This window comes from Adelges cooleyi, unplaced genomic scaffold (assembly GCF_023614345.1).
Source record: "Adelges cooleyi isolate 19-005CV unplaced genomic scaffold, UGA_ACOO_1.1 ACOO_flye_CR_arks_rails_tigmint_CR_PRNA_2, whole genome shotgun sequence".
Taxonomy (NCBI): Eukaryota; Metazoa; Arthropoda; class Insecta; order Hemiptera; family Adelgidae; genus Adelges; species Adelges cooleyi.
Window position 1 is genome coordinate 13,060,378 of NW_026095860.1, and position 20,135 is coordinate 13,080,512.

At 30.1% G+C, this 20,135-nt stretch overlaps 1 protein-coding gene across 3 annotated transcripts in view; it reads right to left on the reverse strand.

The window, feature by feature from the left end:
• The window catches only part of LOC126833316 (Kv channel-interacting protein 4), a 62,347-nt gene that overhangs the window by 4,620 nt on the left and 37,592 nt on the right, over positions 1-20,135 (reverse strand). For all 3 annotated transcript variants that reach the window (XM_050564577.1, XM_050564575.1, XM_050564576.1), the window contains 2 exons: positions 20,026-20,099; positions 3,543-3,758 (listed from right to left, as the gene is read on the reverse strand). In XM_050564577.1, the coding sequence (XP_050420534.1) occupies positions 3,543-3,758; positions 20,026-20,099 (290 nt within the window). The remainder of the gene's footprint in view (positions 1-3,542; positions 3,759-20,025; positions 20,100-20,135) is intronic.

Below are 20,135 nucleotides of genomic sequence, written 5' to 3' on the forward strand. Positions count from 1 at the left end.
TTTTATTAAACTAATATGTTGTAAAGCCCCTCAAATTCCATTGAACGATGGACTTCTACTGAAGTCTTTGGAAAAAAAAAATTTTTACTAGAGACCTACTGCTTTCGTATAGTAGTATTAAATACTTTTTTTACCATAATTAACGATATGGTAAAGCATATTTAAACAAAATTATTATGAACAATACGCGTATAGTGTGATATGATGCGATTTAAAAGTTCTATCGTGACCGGAAATGGACATAAAAGCCCTCATAATTTATTTATAAAAGAAAAATTTGCACGCACCGCCTTAAATATATTTTTAACTTACTGTACATTTATTGTAATGCAATGGTAATTTATTGAAATATTCATTGGCGTCATTATAATATACTACAAACACGCATTTTATTTTACAAATGAAAAAATTGAACGTTAAAAGGAAATATGGCCAGCAATACCATATACCGGCAATACCGCTCTATAGTCGTGGATATATGTTTTTTATAGCCACATTTACACAGCCTATTGCAGTAATTGTTTTTTAAATTATTATTTAAAAATAAAAATGTTATTTGGTGCGAAACGTTTTTAATAATTAAATAAGTTTATTTACTGGTATTTGCAATATTATATGGATCTTAAGTTTAATGGCCTCTGATAATGTTATTTTAACGATTATTTCAGATTAGTTGACGAAACGAGACTAACAGATTACAAGGCTGTTAACAAGACTTGGCCGGCTTAACGGTTGCGTGTGCTTCCTGCGGGATGGAAGTGTCAAAGTGTAATGCCTAACCTTGTCTCTTTGATATTTCCACACAAAGAAAAGCGGATTTTCGTGGCTGTCAGCTTGTTCAACGTTTACACACACACTTGTAAACCACCGAGGGCTGCCAATTATCGATACCGCCGCTTTTGTCATCAGCTTTTTCTTCTATAGCAAAGCAAAATTCGTCGGACGGATTAATCTAAACCACCGTGTATTGAACATATCTTTATAGCAAAGCACATCGGTCTTGTTCAGCAATATATACTCGGCAAACAGTACATATAGTAAAAAAATCTGTCAACAAGTTTATCTATTATAATAGCTGTTGTCTGCCGTTCTGTGTAGTACTATTATTTGCAACAACAATACAATATCAATATCGGTTGACAATATCTGCAACGTCTCAATGTGCAAAACATAATAAGCTGCAATAGAGTTACGATCCGTTGCATATTCTTCAAGTGTATTTCCCCTTCGAGAGCCTTCCCCTACTCTTCCTTCTCGTAGCAGTCTACAGAATGTAATGACTGACCTGTTGATAATAATATAATGCCGTGATTACAATCACCGAGTTGCACTAATCTCGGTTTGGCGGCGCCGCCCATCTTCAGAACAATATAAATCTAACGATTCAAATTTCAATAGCAAATTTCATAACGATCAACACTATATTATTATATTTACACAGTCGCTATCATTTCTGTAGAAGTAAAAAAAGTTCAACATCTTGAAAAATGTAATACACAATTACTGACAGTTCAGAGAAAAGTAATGATATAGTTGGACAATTTAAGTGACATTGTTATTAACCTGATATTCTTTTTACTGTATATTTTATCCACAAAAATAAATTTGTCTAAATTTCCAAAACTTAATAAGTAAATTAATTAGGTTACTTTATGTGGTTGTTTATTAGATAGTTTTGGCTTAATCAGATTATTTCAAGGCTTTGCACCCGTTTAGCTAAACCCTTAAAAAAACGTTATGAGTTTTATGGAGTTAAACCAGCTAAACCCAAAACACGAATTAATTCAGTTTTTAACCTAAAACCTGTATTCTAAAAAGAAAGATATTTTGGGCGACATCAATTCTTTTTTATATTTCAAGGAGAATTTAGTTTACAATTTATTTAGTTATAATAACTAATTTTTTATTATTTTATGCAATATGCGTTTTAAAAACCGGCAAGTTTCGTTTTTTAGTCCTTCAAGGCTTCATCTTGTTCAGGGACTGAAAACTGAAGAGAACAAAAGTGTTTATTTTATTTAAAACTATAATTTATTGGTATTATTTTAATTTATAAGTTGTTGATGGTATTATTTAAATATAATCAAACTATTTTTTATTTATTCATATTTCGTTGTCTTATATTCTACTTGATTAATTAAAATTTTTTATTTTATATACTCTACTTAATTAAATTTGGTACTTTACGAATTAAATAAAACAGCCTAAACAAATATATGGGCTAAACGAAACCCATGCTTTTTTTCAATAGAAAAAACCACAACCAGTAGTTTTTCTTTTTAAGCACCCGAATCCGTAACATAATTAAATCAGTCGGGTTCAAAGCATTGAACATTTTTGTACTTGGACATTTTTACCGAACTCCAAATAAAATACGGGTTTTCAGAAACGTCTAGTGCCACCACATCATAAATTACTTAGAACAATAATGTTAACATGCTACAAAAATTACAAACCGTATTAGTGTTCGAAATTAACAATTGACAGAACGATGAGCATGCTTGACGACGAGTCATCCAAAGTTTATGTAATTATAATACTGACAAACGTTCAAATTAATGGGAAAAACCATCCTAACCACGTTCGTCATAATACACGTGCGAGTTTACAAGAGTGTGTAAACAGTTTGGCACAATGTACATGGTATAACAACTATCCTAAACTGAACCGTGCAGTAGAAACATGTTTATTTCTAACAAGGAGGAGGTGGTGCTCGGGCAAACTTCAAACCACGAAACAAAACATATGATTGTCAACAAAACTCGGCCGGCAAGGGAAATAGATATAATATAAAAAATACTATGCGCAAGACAACTTTACATATAGAAAAAATTATTTAAATTAAAAATAACACCTCTAAACTAATAAAAATTAACCAGTAAATTCATTGACATGGTCGAAATTTAATAAAACCTCTTTTTTTCTCATCAAATATTGCCTATCCAAAACTTCTTAAAAACCTCTTGAGGGTAAAATTAATTTTTCTAAAAAAAAAAAATGCATTTGACTTCCGGCCTGGTATAATACGAATACAAACATTGTTTCAGCTTACGACGTAAGTAGACCTATAAGGTAACTTAATCTATACTACGTTCGCCGATCACATTTGCGGTATTCGCTATAATATATTATAGTACTTGAATTTTGGGGTCGACTTCGGACACAGACGTGTATATTATAGGTACGTTTTGTGGAGTATGTTTTGGGGTTGACGAGCCGCCTCTAAAACTCACACATCCATCTTGCCGTTGTTTTTCGTGGGTAGACACCGCGAATTTCCAAGCTTATGTGTACAGCTTATGGTATACGCGCGTTTAATCACGTCGTCCGAGGTCGTTATGGCGGCATAAAAATACCTTATCTCGGCCTATATTGTACAATAGTTTTTTTTTTGTAACCGGGGCGTTCACCCCGGCCGGAACCGATTATGGCAACATTGCATAGCTCAGCCGCCGGCCCGGCCCGGTAAAGTATAAGAAAAAAAAAATAGTCTAAGATGGAAAATATATACAGGAAATGACGATATTTATCGACTAACTCACCTGGAACACAAAGTCCACGTGAGCCGCTACCGCCGTCCCGTCCCTGAGCCACGGTTCGGCCAATTTACCCATCAGCTCGTACACGGCCGTCACCACTCGGGTCATCTCGTCCCGACATATGTGCCCATCGCCGTCCAGGTCGTACAGGTTAAAGGCCCACCGAAGTTTCTCGTCCACCGAACCCCTGGACAGCGTCCACAGTCCCTGTACCATGTCCTGGAATAAAAAAACGTCGTCTTATCGTGAGAAACAAAACATTAGAATAAAAAAAACCAAAAAACAGGGCCGTCTCAGGCTACGTGGGGGCTCTTAGGCACACTGGGTTTGGGTAAAATATCAGTAAAAAAAAAAAAAAAACCAGCGCAGTTGAGGGGGGGGGGGCATATTATAGTTGGCAAGGATCCAGGAGTTATCATTACCTATAAATGAAAGTGATAAAATTAATTTCCAATAAACGCTTCAAGACGGTAGACGGTAAATATATTAAATACCGATAAAAAACATTGCAAAGGCAATGTTATGGTACGGTTGGATACGATAATATTATCCAATTACCCTACACCACTCCATAAATTTATTTTCACAAGAAATAAAAGTGGTGCCAAGCAACCTTAATGTATGGTTAATCGAACAAACGATGTTCAGAATATTTATCGGCACAATAATAGTCAATTAAAAAGTATATAAAAATGGAAATAGTTATTAAAACTTGAACAGACTGATACGGCGTGTTGGGTATGCAAAATAAGGGCATGCGTGTTTTATAAAAATTGTTTATGAATTTAAACTGTTAAATTTTTAAAAAGGTATTTGTCTTATTTTTTTGTTAAAATATTTTATTCTATTTTTATATAGTTTAAACAAAACAATTTATGTCGTTTATAATCCATCAAATTATTAATAGGAACTACAATTTTCTTACGAGATATTAATTAAATAATTATATTTTTTACTGATATACTCTAATAATATGTTTCTTTTGATTATTTAAATATTTTTATTTTTAATTAATATTAATATCGAAATATTGTTATAATTTATCATATTTGTGTCTAAAATTTACATAATGCAGTTTTTGGTCAAAACATTATTAAAGCTAAAGACAATACTTCATTATTGCTGCCTAATATATATATAAAAATATTTTAAAAATCGTAAACATTTCAAAAGGTAAATTAGACTTCAACAAAAATAGTCATAACTTCTAAAAGTTTTAAGCTAGAGAGCTGACATTTTATTAAACACTTATTCAATTCAGCCAAATACATAAACTTTGTAAATTCCAGACGTCTATATGCTCAATAGATCATGGGAAAAATAAAACATTCCTGTAAACATCCAATATCAATAGTATAAGTATAGAATCAAGCTATAGCATATTATATTAAATAATGAAAATTAATAGTGGATACAGGGAAACGTGACATTTGCACACAGGTAATTGCTATTATAAATGGCTGCTGATTGTCATGAAAGTGTATAATAAATTAAACATGTATTGTGTAAAACTACTAACTAAAGACCGTCGGAAATCATTTAATTATTAATTTGAAATCGCATAGATATTTTTGTTATGGTCCAGTAAGGTTGTTATTATTAAAAATAACTCTACATAAAGACTTCATTAAAAAAAAGCTCACACAGCAAAATAATATGTGTATTTTGTACACTATAAAATAGACTTGAAAATTTAAAAAATGAGTTTATTTAAAAAAAAAATGTATTGCTAATTAGAAAAGAGAATATTTTGGTTTTTTTTAGTATAAATAAAAAAACGCGTGGAAATGTAACTCACACATTTTTTTTTTATTGTTGAAATATGATTACCTATAGCTTGACCGCTAATATTTGAAGGGTACAGAGTAAAAACCAGCAAAGTCACTTTTTAAAAATGGCAATTTTTTGTTATAAAATTCGTTTTGATACAAAACGAATCTGTTCTTTACTTTTAAGCACGATTATAAACAATAATATACAACATTTTTAAAAGTTTTACGTATTTCTTTAACATTCCAAACATATTTTAGCAATACCTAAACATGTTTTTCTTAGATTAAAAAAAAGTGACTTTCCTGGTTTTTTCCCTGTACCCTTAGACAAGTGCGCATTAAAATTATCCATTGACCACTAAAAACCAATAGTTATTCACAAAAAAAAAAATATATTAGATGTTTTTTTTTAACATCAAGTCTTTACAGTGACCGTAAATAATAATAAGAACAATCAATAAGTCAAATAGTTAAGTTAGTCGACTACATTGTAAATAGTATACTACATAGTAAATTACAGGAAATAATCGGAACATTTTGTAATGTTTTTTGTCTTACAAAAGATATATATTATAGTTGAAATAGAGGGATGGGGTGTATATAAAGTTGACTAGCTTTAGAAAAATACCCACAGGAAACACACTAGGGAAATAACCGAGAATATCCTTAAAACCTAGTAACCGCTAGCTTTTTCATTAAAATTTGATGTCAACGTAGCTATATTTTCTCAATAAAAAAAACCTATGTAGCAGATTACATTGAAGAGTGTGTTGATGTGGAAAAATTAAACAAATAATATTGTTAATACATCAAAATTAAATAAAGCAAACAAATTGTTTAACTGGATACAGAATATTTTTCTAGCGGGAAAACTTTTTTGCATTACATAATACTAATATTATACTTGTATAGTTGCTTTTTTTAATTAGCACATATGTTACTAGTTTAAACAGGTTGTATAAGTCACATAAATTATACTATTTTGTTGTAATAGATCATACATTTTATAAAAATATAAGCTAGTTTTTCTTACTTCTTATTTTTCAAATTAAGAATTTTATACGAAATTCTTCGGAAATATATCATTTTTTTCTTATTTAGTTCAAGTAAAACTTATTCAATTATGTGAATTATGATTTATTATTTTATTTGTAATAGCCGCTTATTTATAGCTTATTAATAGCCTAATTTGTATTTCAGAAAATTATTACATTTTTTTTGGCTTATTACTACTTTTTCCAAAATATAATAAAATAATATTAAGAAGAAGTTAAACGAAAGTTCAAGCTTTCTTTTTAAACGCTTACAATGTATGAAGACTGAATTTATCAAGTATTTTAGGAGCAACAAATTAAAACTAAGTTTCATAACTTAATTTGTAACTCGTAAATTACCGGAAACATGTTGGCATATCGTTTAAAAACTTAACTTGTTTCTAATTATAAAGTTACATTTTTGACTTTATTCCACTTAAAACTGACAAATTTTGTCCTCATGTTATATTCTCATCTATATCAATACTTATAACAAAATTACTAGCACAAGTACGCATATTTTAATGTATACTTTTTTAGTATAAAATAAACTTGCAATACCACTGCTGGCGGTAGTTGTTTTATGAAATGTATTTAATCATAGTCAATTTTCCGGAAAAAGTAGCCAAGTACACCATATTTTTGTGTGTTCCCGGACAAATTGATTTATGAATCGAGTTGTGGAAAAAGATCAAGATCCACGTCACAGTAGAGTTTTTACAATACCTAAGACGCCAAAGCAAGTGGAGTTGCGAAACTTTGAATTGCAATACTGAACATTTCACTATTATCGTTTCTCCACGAAGCCCTTCAACTTGAAATCTCGTTGAATGCCTAAACTTCGACGGATACAGATTCAGCTTTTCTACAGAATTCTTTTGATAATGTTTCCGATGAACCCCGTTGTTGTAAAACTAAATTAACTTCTAACCAGCAATGCCCGGTACTTGAAAAGTTTGAGAACGACGTTCGACAGATTTTCGCTTGTGTTAATATAATTTGGGGGAAAAAAAACTTAGTGGAAATTACGGCTTTAATCTCAAACGCATTGGTCTTCTCGCGTTCGAGATGTCAGATTTAGTCGGAACCACCAAGTTCTTTGTTTTTAACACAAATCAAACATTGAAGAAAAAACGATTGAGTAAAAAGTTTTATAAAAAAAAAAAATTACTATATCCGTACTAAGTCCAATGGTTTGCTAATTTTACAACAAAAACTGCGCCAAACCTATTTTAAGCTCGAAAACAGTTCTCAATTGAAATCATAGATGTGATTAAGTGACACACGACTGAGATCTGCCGTGGATCAAAAGACAATATCACATGTTGCCTTGGATACATCACGGACTTACTAAATTGTTTTCCAGCATAGGTATGAGTGCAATGCATTGCCGTATAATTTTCACATTAGTACACCAGTAATAGCAGTTATTCTGTTGTAGGCAAGGTGTTGTTATAATGTACTTGTACGTTTTTCTAATATTTTACCACACCTGACAGAGAGGCACGTCGCGTGGATCCAAGCCGGACATAATTGAAATCGTATTAACCCTTAATGGCATGTGTAATACCCACACGGTAAGGCGTACGCGATCTGTGTACGAGAAACGTTGAGAAATCATAAAGATGCTAACAAGTGCCGTTATATACAATAAAATACTACTGTTTCTATTTCTGTTTTTTTATTTTTATTGTTGTCCATACAGTTGAAAAAATCATCTCGTGTGGAAAGTCATTATAGTATAATATATTTAAAATCATGTAGTTTAAAATTTGTTAACATGTTGGTTAAAATTTTTTAAATAATATTCGAATACGTAATAATATAAACATTGAGTAATATCTTAAATACTTTGGTAAATTTTTAAATTGACAGTATTAATTTCAGTGGGTATACTACTTTAAGAAAGTATCGCTAAGAGAACTAAAAATATCCATAATATTTGAAACATAAAAAAAACTGTTTGCTGTTAAACACAAACGCAAAACCTTTTTCATTAAAAACATTTGATATATAGTATAATTTATTTTGTATTTTCTTCCCTTTCAAAAATAAGATATAAAAACAAAGTAATCCAGAAATTCAGAACGTTCCCACGAATCCAAAATAATTTATTTGGAAAATAATACACCACTGAATAAGAAAAAAAAAATTGAATGAATAAAAAAAAGTAATTGGAAAAGAATTGCACTTTTGGCACTTTTAATTATAACTCTTAATCTAATTATTATGACTAATTCCAAAACGATTTTTGAAATCATTAGGCTTTACAGCGTTGATTTGTTCCTATTGAAATACAAACTTGTTGGTATCACCCCACAAAATGTTTTGCGGTCAAAAAAACAGTTTTCATAAAATTGGCGCCCTTTCTTTTACAAGCGGTTCAAATGCAGTTAGTATTAGGTATTACTACTCAGTTAAGCAAGCAGTGAAAAATCTATTGGATAAGTGTTGGCAATCGCTTATGCTTCTTTATAATATATGCACACTTTTTCGGTTTCACGGCAAACAAAGTTGTCAGGTACTTTTGTTTTTGAGTTTGACCGCACACAATAATAATAATATGCTAGTTAGTATTTTTGACAGCTACCGCGTTTTGGCAGCTGTCGCCCTACCGAATATTAATATGATTATTGTACCCTAGTGAAATATTTGTCGCAAACGGGTTATTGCACGATGTATTGTTTCCAAAGGAGATGCGGTTCATTGAACCAACAATACAGAGATGAAAAATAATTATAGATAGCAACTAATAACTGTAATACATTTAATTGGTGTACACAAGTATGTTCTGGAAGGCCATGCCCTGCACGAGTTTAATAGTTAGCCAATCGAACGGTGTACAAAGGTAAATTTCAACTGTGCGGCGTTAAATCGTACATAAACGTTATATTTTCATTAGTATGTTAAATATAAAATAACAAATATGAAAAAAAAGAAACCCGCACTCCGTCCATGTATTATAGTAATAATCATAATAATAATATAACAGCCATAATAATAAAACGAGGACGATTTAGTTGCTGCCGCCGGGACGTTATAATATAATAATAACACAATGAAAAATGTACATATTTTTTTCATTTTCACTAAAGAACAAAAAAATTAAAACATTTTTTTACAACTAGTTTTTTTCTTTTATCACGTGAACAATTTTGTAAACATTATCCTACGCCGAGACTCTGACAAATACATGTTTTTTTTACTTTTCAGGAGAGCATAATAACGTTAATTGTCTAGCATACGATCTTGTGAGTAATATAACTTTTGTAAATAATAAATGGAGAATTTTTAACAAAATTCCGAACATATGGATTGATGCAAAATCAGATTCCACATTCAAAGCTCTGTCTTAACCCAAAAATCGCCATTTTTGGACCTGAAGAGTATAATAATTGTGCCTTAGAGTGGGAGAACAATAGTTGTTTCAAAAACATTATTCGGTTTTTATTTATTTATACTACTAAATTATTATTACTTGTGTGCTAAACATTTTCATGTCATCATAAGATAAGTTTTATTTCAAAATATATTGGTCAAGTATAAGTATAAATAAGGAATGTGAGTAAAAAAAGTACATTTTAATTTGAATAAATATTATGATTTGACTAAATAGATTGTGATTAAATATGAATATTTATTTTTAATATCACAGTATAGCAACATCACACAATATAGCAGTTCAACATTGTGTTGTGTATATTCTTAAACTTTATTGGATGATTGAATGTGGTCTGTTTTAAGCTTGACTGGCGAAAATAATTATATTGTAAAACGTAACAATATTAAATTTAAAATGGAGATGGCGCTGTAAAATTTATAATCGGTTTGAACCTACACAACTCTCTAAATATTATTACCCTGTACTAACTAAATAATGTAATTAAAATGTAATAGTGACGAAAATCTTGCCTGAATAACTAACAACCAAATAAATATCCTTTTGGTGGCAAATATTTCAAATTGAAAAAGGAATACTTAATATTATTACAGTACATAACTCATCGCTTCCAATCCGGGCTGAAGGCTTCCATTATTATTGTGTACAAACTACTCAAGTACATATTTTATTAATCAGCGGCCATTAACGATTATTAGTTTATTTTAGAATTAAATTTTAGTACTAAATCAGTGGAGCTGTGGGTTGGCTTAATTCAATAATGTACATTCTGGATGGATCCCGACATGGGGATTTATTCATTGCGATTTCCCTCGAGTGCTATAGAGATTTTACAGTTCATTTTTTTTTTTTTTTACAATTATTTTATTTGTACTAACATGCGGTTGTTGTAATAAATATTTTTAGCTTTAATCCGGACCTTAAGAGGTTTTGGTTTTTCAATGATATATATATTTTTTTTTATTTGCATATGAATCTGAACGATAACGTTTTAACTTATAATCACTGAGCCGTTTTCTTTACACAAACAGTATATAGATGAAAAATTGTTTATCGAAGGTACTTTGTACACAAGTCCAACGACGAGAATATATTTTATTTCATTATTTTGCAAATATTAACTGATCGATAACGAGTTTTGTTTACTTCGGAAGTTACAAGAGTAACTCAAAAAATATCTTATAATATTTGTATAGCTTTATATTACTTTAAAAACCAGTATTGATGCCTATAGAACTTTCTATAGAAATTTCTATAGAACTTTAATTAACGAAAAATGGAAAACTATAGTAATTCGAATAATAATATATTATTATTTAAAAATATATGTAATCACATAATGCACACCTCTGATTATGGTAGTTATACGTTTTTATTTTTTTCAAATATTTCACAACTACATATTTTTAATTAAAAATCCTATTAGAGCAGACATACAGTACAATAATTCCATACAGTATCTCGAGTGTTAGCCGATGTAGATAAGTAATAATTACTATAACTTTGTTCAATGAAGTCGTCCAGTGCTGTAAATAATTTTAAAATCATATTTGCGACACGCAGTCCATAACAAGATGACAGAAAATCATTATAAATAAGGAGACGTGCAGAGGTCTTGTTATTGCAAGTCATTCTTGTAAAAGAAAATATATAACTAAGAGACACCGGCCGTTTGTCCTGTTATTACAAAATATAAATATATGCATACATAATATTATATTCTATGTAATTTTTATAAATTCACGAGAAAATTGAAGGACTGTAGAAAAAAAAAATAATGTTGGCGTGCACGTTGGTCTGAAAAAAAGGGACAGCGGGAGGTGAATGTCTTACTTACAGGAGATGTATAAAAAGAAGTCGTCACGACTGAGGCTATTGTAAGGTGAACATGAACACAAGTACGGCAGGTAGTAGATACTTATATATACTTCTCCGGTAACAATGACTGTATTAATGGGGTACTGCGCTAAGCTTCGATCGACGATGACAACGCCATATTTCAATAATAATTTATTATTTATTTCAATAATGAGTTTTGACTCTTTGGATGCATATTATATTTCACTGCAACCTTTAAACAGTATAACATATCGACTTATGTCGTTGCAATATGATTTTTCAAAAAAAAAAAAAAAATTTATTATGCTTTCTTGGTACACATTGTATTAATTGTTGGATTGAAATTATGTTGGAATTTTCTTCCATATGTACAGAAACTGAAAACCGGCAATTTACGTTTCATTAAAAAAATAACAATTATACAGAAAACATTACTAAATCACATAACAAATGAGTTTATTTATGATAATTTCGCATGATATCCCACACTTAAATATGGGCAAATGTAGTGAAACAAAGTTCAATTAAAAAAAAAGGCGACTGCTGCTTAACGTACTGGAAAGTCCACACGTGGCTATGCCCTCGTCAGCTTGCAAAAAAGTATAATACCAATGTATTAACGTAGCCTAGAGTGTAATAATATCTAATATTTTTTTAAAAATAATTTGTTGGTACATGGAAAAACCACAATTCATGTTATGTTCGAACCTAACCTAACCTTATTAAGTTATTATTCAGACGAATATTAAAAAAAATAAAAATGTGTTTAAAATAAATATGTTCAACAATATTACCAAATTAATTATTTTTTTATTTTAATACAAATTAAAATGTTAGTAATAAAAATGAAAAAAAAAACATTTAATAAATTATGTACCTATAAGTAATAAAAATCAGAATTCCGGAAGCTTCATCCCCAAGAGAAGGCAACTATTGACATACGTGAGATTGCTCAAGCCGTATCCGAATCATTTTTAATCATTTGAGTATTTTCTTATTTTATAGTTTATACCTGTGTATTACTCGACGGTTATTCACAACTTTTATCGTACTTTTCAATAAAATTACAACATAATGGAAGTCTCCAGTTATTTTACGACTCGAAGCAGTATTAATGGAATTGCAAACGCTATTATTCGGTTTCAATGAAAAGATCCAGTTCAATGCGCATTATTTTCAAATAGAGTACATGTGGAGCTCCCATGTATTGACGAAGACTAAACGCTATTAAAGTTATATATATATATATATATATAAACATATATGTGTGTGTATTATTAAAACCACGTGGGCCTATGAAAAGCACGGTCGTCATACCGGTAGCTTATACACAGGAAGTATACAAAGAGAATGAAATATGATATCACAATAATAAATCCTTGATCTCTTAATCGAGATATCTAGTTATTTCATTAGACATGTTTTTGTTGTTACTCTGTTGATCTTTGAATCGATCCGGTTCAGCGTATGTAATCATATTTATTTGTATGTAAGTGCGATTTAGGCACTTGATCAGTTATCTTTAAAGTTTTAATTGAACTGTTCAGTAGGAATTACATTGGGTTGATTTACCGCATGAAGTGAAGCATAGATATAAATGTCATAAATGTTAAAAATAAATAGTCAAGCGGATAAGGGAGATTTGTGTAAAGGAATTAAGATATAGCGAAATACTTAATAAGTGTGTGGATGTTATGGTTAAAGACAAGGTGGAGATTTGTGTAGACAACGTATTTAAATGACTGACCTCAAATGCACCGGATAAGGTAAAAAATAAATCATGATGAATGTTCTAAATTTAATGAACAATATTGATTTGTTGTGAGGCATCAATATGATTTTCAATCCAAAAGACTGTTATTCTCTGAATGTTCAGGAATGGTCCACTTAAATAGACGATTCTGAACTATCGTTAATAGCTTAAGTAAATAATTTTCAGTAAAGTACATAAAAGTATTGTTATGACAATATGAAAACTACAAAATTGAAGGCACACAGTGTAGAACGTTTCGATATTTTTTTCATCGAGAATATTTGTCGGCGACATAAAAAAAAGTATTTAACGTTGTAGAGCATATGCCAGAGTTTTAGGCATGCTTAAACATATACTGTCAAATGCAAGTTTGTTATTTAGTAACTAAAAAACAATGTAGGTGTACGAAAATCAATTTACACCGGTCGAGTCAAATTTTTTTTTGGAGCTCTCTACGCTTAGATAAACTTAATTATTTTAAAGTAATTTCCATTAGAATTAGAGGTCATGGCGCGAATTTGATTAGCAAAAATGTGTTGGTTTTTCCAAGTTCTCACTCATTAGCGGTAAAAGTTTCTTAAACATATTTTTGCTTTGTGTTAACGCGCGTTTCTCCGCGACAAAAGAAGTCAAGTTTTTTATATTTTTTTTTCCTGACTAGAAATCTTTTTGAATAAGTACATTTACCATTACAACCTCGCCCTTGCCACTATTAACCGTACACGAAATTGTACAGGTTGGTACAGTTGTTTATCTCTAAGTGACCTTTTTCCGTAACGATACCCCTCGCAAATAACATTTTTGTTTAGATTATAATACAGTATATTTTTATTAGAAAATATATAACCGTTACAAACACATATTTCTAATTCAAATGACTTTCAAAAATCAGTATAGCATACTGTGATAATTGTATTAACTTAAACATTTTATACAAGGAAACCACAATTGAAGACAACCCTTTTAGTTTAAACGTCGTATATGATGTTGAAAATCAGATCATACTTCTTTCTACCTCTGTTCACAAATCCGTCATCGTTTCATTCTACGCATATCCAAATTTGTCCACTATCCTGCAAAATAGTTACAGTAAACACTTTTTTTTCTCTACTCTATTGACCGGTCAATTTCCAAACATAACTCCAAGGCACCTTACCCACCACTTTTTTTAAATCATTTCGTCCAATGAGTTTTTCCAAAGTTTTTTTTTTTTTTAAACTCCTGACGCGCTATTGGTGTTATTTTCATTTACTTTAAAACAACATACCACAATATTTAATATTATAATACAATTTACCGCGTTTATTAAATAAAATTAAAAATACTTAACTATAATGGCGATATAAGGTTTCACAATGTTGTTGAGAGGATGAGTCGACGGTTTGGTGTTCCACAATAGGGGGGAGGGGGGCACTACAAAATAAAATATCCTAGTATGAAGTGTGCACTGTAAAACCGAAGAGGTAATTTTAAGCGAATTGCCAGCCACCGGCGAAGTGCTCGGGTTTCCTGCGGCGCGGTAACGGCTATTTAATTTAATACCGAAACCCATGACTTGAAAGGAGAAGCAGGAGGGTAGTCGTTGCGTTGTTTTTTCAAATAAAACACTCGAGGTATATGATACGTGCGTCAGTGTATTGTCTAATTGCTATTGGGATGGTACTAGTTGGCAATAAAAAAATATATATAAATATATATATATATATATATATATATTCGTAAGTATAGCGACGCTGTTTTATTGCCATTAAGACCGAGGTTTTTTATTTATTTTTGTTTTTATGTGTTCAGTGTTGTGATTTAACGAAAAACGTTCTGCGTACATAGTGGACAGTGATACACAACGTGATTGCGTTTAAATTGGATAAATAGTTTACACACAGTACAGTCCGTTTTCACTAGCCTTCTATTTGCTACTCGACATAGTGGGTTTTTTGTAGATGAAAAAAATATAAGTACAATTTTCCGATTACAAGACACAACAATTATGTAGAAACACTTCTTAACAAAACATTACATACAGAGTTAAGATTTATGAGTTTGTGATACATTTTTTAAGTACATATATCATAATTCAGAGTTGCTAATAATAGTTATCTAAATAGTTAAAGTTGAACTAAATACATAAATGGTAACTTTTTTAAAATGTTTATATACAAACCAATAAGGCGGAATCGTTGGTTACATGACTTCTCCTTAAGTTAGGTCATTTAAAAGAAAATTTTTTTTTCAATTATATTTTCTAAATATTATTAAATACTCAATAATTACACGATATGATTTTTGTTTTAAACATGAAACAAATATTATACTTGTTTGATTTTTTGCCAATACATATTTTTTAGTTTTTATAATACATATAATTAGTCGAGTTTAACTATATAAATTATCTTAAACTCATTAAAGCGTAAGTACTGGCCTTGTATCATATATCATATGAATGCCAATTACTCAGGTTATGCACAGTTTTATTTGCGTTTAGAAACTTTATTTGAACGTATAAACTATATGTTTGATTTGTCACTACTTATATTGTCTGGCTCTCCTAGTAATTCCTATTTGTCGGTCACAAACGGATTACACTTAAACTTAAGAACACTAAAAGTCATAAGTAGCTATAATAAGGTATTTGAAAATATATAAATATGTATAATCGTATAACGGTGTTGTTATGATTTTAATCCACAATTTTTATTTTGTGTACACTATTATGGTTTTTACAGTGATGGATTCTGACACGATCTTGGCGTAACATATATTTTTCAGAATTGTAATTAAAACGTGAATGGCGGAGGGTGAGGAGAGATTATATTTTTAATTTCGAGCATACCCCAACGAAATTGACCTAAATCCACGGTCACGCTTGTTGTCATAGCACAGTTTATAGGATATATATACATACATTAAATGTACGTTTGCTTTATTTGGGAAATAGTTAATTTGGTCAGAAATATAAAGTACAACCGACAAGTAATAACGCAGGTTTATAATGTTTGTTTCTAGCTTGCTTTATGATTTTCTAATACAAAATAACACTAAGTACACTACACATAAATTATGAATTCATGTAAACCATAAAACTATAAAATTGATAATTATTTTAATTAACTATTCAGGAAAATCCGGATTTATCAGAGTGGAACAAATTTGAGTTATAAACCCCTAAGTAAATTTAATTTCAAAGTTTAAGTATGAGCTGATACATATTTGTACGGATATTTTTATGGTATATAAATAACATAAAATCGTGTCCACCCTATACAACAGTCCTACCTTATTTATATTTTAACCACACAAAACCAATTGGAAACAAATAATTGGAGTCACGAGTACTAAAGCTGTACTGTTAACTAATATTTGTATAATAATAAATTCAGAATTTTTCTTATGGTTATAACTTATAACAATATAATTTTGTTATTTGTTTTTACTTGACACTCTCAGTATATACCTAGTTCTCTAATTGTGTGTAAATCTACTATATTTTTACAGATAATTAAATTTATTGTAGACCAAACGACTGTTGTATATAAAATTATCGTTACAAGAGACAACAAAGGCTCGCTGAGTGATAAGCATTTTAAACCGTTCCTGATTACTGTAGGAAATGAACAATAAAAGTAAAACGGTCTTATAATCTTGTTAAAATTTTCAGTAGATGTATTATAGTAAAGGGTAATACAAAGCCGTTTGGATGTGTTCAACGTCGACGTATTTTTCTATGGTTAAGTTTTCGTTGAATTTATTTTTATTTTTGAATTGGGTTGACATAAACTTAATCGTTAGATGTTTTCAAACGTTGAGCTGCGACCACTCATTAAATTAACAAATAGCGCTAACAACCGAACGGTATAGGGTGTTTATTATTACTCACTAAGTCACTAAGGTCGCGGTCAGTTATTGAAAAGATAACCCGACCGTGCTTGGAAAAGGCATTTCACTTTAATGGCTTTGGTGTCCGCTTCATCCGGTTTTAAGGATGACTGAATTCCGCTTTTCCTCGGGCTAATGGGGCCGAAGCATCGAGTCGATGAAAAGGCAACGACAACTCTCGCTTAACGTTTTGGAAACGATACAATGTTTTCTCGGATTGGGTGCGTGCAAAAAAAAAAAAGAAAAAAAAAGTGTCGAGAAAAATCACTTGTTGGACACATTTTGAAAATCAATATACTTTCCTGAATCTTAAGAAGGTGGGGCAGAGCGATTGCGGTAAAGACAATATTAAATTGTGTAATTGTGTCGTTAAACGTTAAACACGAACATAATATTTTTAACATTTAAAATACACCGAAAAGTAATATAGTGAACGATTTTTACTATTAACTTTGAATATTATAATATAATGTTTAAAAGCTAACGATTGTGTTTATATTGTTATTTTGTTTTGAGTATCCAAAGTATCTTAAGCGCTTGAATTTGATTAGGTATTATTATTATTATTATTTTTTTTAGAATGTTTGTTGGAAAGAAGAAACGCGTAATGGGGAGATAACGTTTAAACGTGTCGAATTTCGATGGAAAAAACTTTGGCAAACTTATACACCGAATACAATTAATATACTTGAATAAATTGCATACAATTACCGAACTTTGGAAGTATAATTTTATTTTTGGCTAAAAGTTATTAAAACTTTGGATTTACTCCGCACAAGTAATAGAAAGCTATATTATTATCTGTGAAAAATAAAAAAAATACTATTTTCCTACAGTATATTATAATACTGCATTATAATACACTATACAGCTATTTCGGTTTTCATATCAGAATTCATCAAACCAAATCTTCTTTGCCTAATCTTTCTCTCTTTTCACAATGCTAATTGTATATGCGTTCAAGGCGTAGTCTCTAACCAGATTATACAACAAGTATTATTGTAATTTCAGCGAATCTACTGACTTTTTCGAATTTAATTAATGTAATTTGTTAAATACTTAGAATACATTTCTCGGGTAAAAACAGTAAAACATAATCAAAGGAAACGTCAGAGCCCGGAGTATAATAGATTAGTCATTATTCTTATTATATTTACAACAATATTATAAGCTTAGCATTGAACGCTTTCATTCAAAACGTCAAGATGAATTTTGATTACACGCATTTTGTGCAATTAGACCTGACTGGGTAACACAAAGCAGTCGTTTAATTATTTTTTGAAGTTTAATTTTTGTATTAGTCCTAGTTTGATATAAAATCAAGATAAACATATAGCAAACAAATATTTTCGATTTATTGTATAAAAAAATATATCTGGATTTTATTTATAATAGAATTATAAAACGTAACAATATAGTTAGTCAATAACATAATGTTAAGTAATGAAGGAAAGTTGGAAGTGTTTGAAAGAAAGATATTAAGGAAAATCTTCGGTCCAAAAAGAAATAACGATGGAGAGTATGAAATGAGAAACAACGAAGAATTGGATAATCTCTATGAGGAACCTACCATTATTGGGCCCCCGAAGAGCACGAGGATAAGTTGGGCGGGGCACGTATGGAGATCAGAGGGAATGATTGGATCAATAACTAAATGGAAACCCGACACTAAGAGACCTAGAGGACGCTCCAGACAAATATGGATGGATAGAGTACAAGAAGACTTTTAACTTTTGAACGTAAGGAACGCAGAAGAATGTGCAAACGATTTTAAGAAACGGGTTGGAGACAATACGTTGTTGCGGCGATGGGCCTTAAAGGCCTGTAAAAGCCCAGAAGATGAAGAAGAATAACATAATGTATTATATTATGGTTTGACATATTTGCATTGATTTTATCATTTTCGACGGTCCAAATAAAGCTGAACTAACCCACGCAGAAATATAAAACCATGCCTTTTTATTGTTTTTTAAATGGTCAATATATTTGATTAGATGTTTTGAAAATAATTACAACTATTAAATATTGATATAATATTATTTATTAAAGTTATTGGTGTATACTAACTATTAAATTCATAATTAATTGTTAATAATATAGTTTTTTGACTCTTGACATAAATACGGCGTCGATAATATTACGAAATATATTATAATTAAAACTATTATTATTATAATTTTTCAATGAAACAGTATGAGTTAAATTTACCTTAGCTTAAAATAAACGACAGCTGTTATAAATTATTGCGTTCGAAATAATATAACTCTTACTTCTAAAGGCATTATGTGGTCTGAATATTATATATAACATTATTTAATCTCCATTTTAAAAGTGACTTATAACTTTACGACGTACAAAGTTCTAGCGGGTGATGGAAATTATTTTTTAAAAACTTTGACGCACGTGTCTTAATTTACGGCCCGCCCAAGTAATTCCATCGAATAATAAATAATATATTCCAGTTAAAAAAAAACTTGACCATTTTTTTTTGTTTGTTTCTACAAATCGAAAGAAACGAAAATACCTGGATTAGATCGCAAACATATTACATAAATTACTATATAAACGGTCACGCATTTTTTAAATTATCAAAATTGACGATAAAAAATAATACCCTATGTATAAATATTTATATATACAATCTTATAATCTGTTCAATATCGTTGATTTATGCACGTTGAGTATATTGAATACTATTCGTATAAGTATAGTCGTACTATAAGTACGAGTATACTTATAACTAACTACGTACAATATAAATACATAAATATAAATAGTTAGGTAAATGTCCAATTATTATGAGTATTATTCTTACCTCAAAATTTAGAATACCGTTTCTCTCGTGGTCGAGTGATTGAAAAACGTAGTGAGCGTATTGACTGGTGTTCGCTGAAATATATGATAAAATTTAATATTATTTTGTCA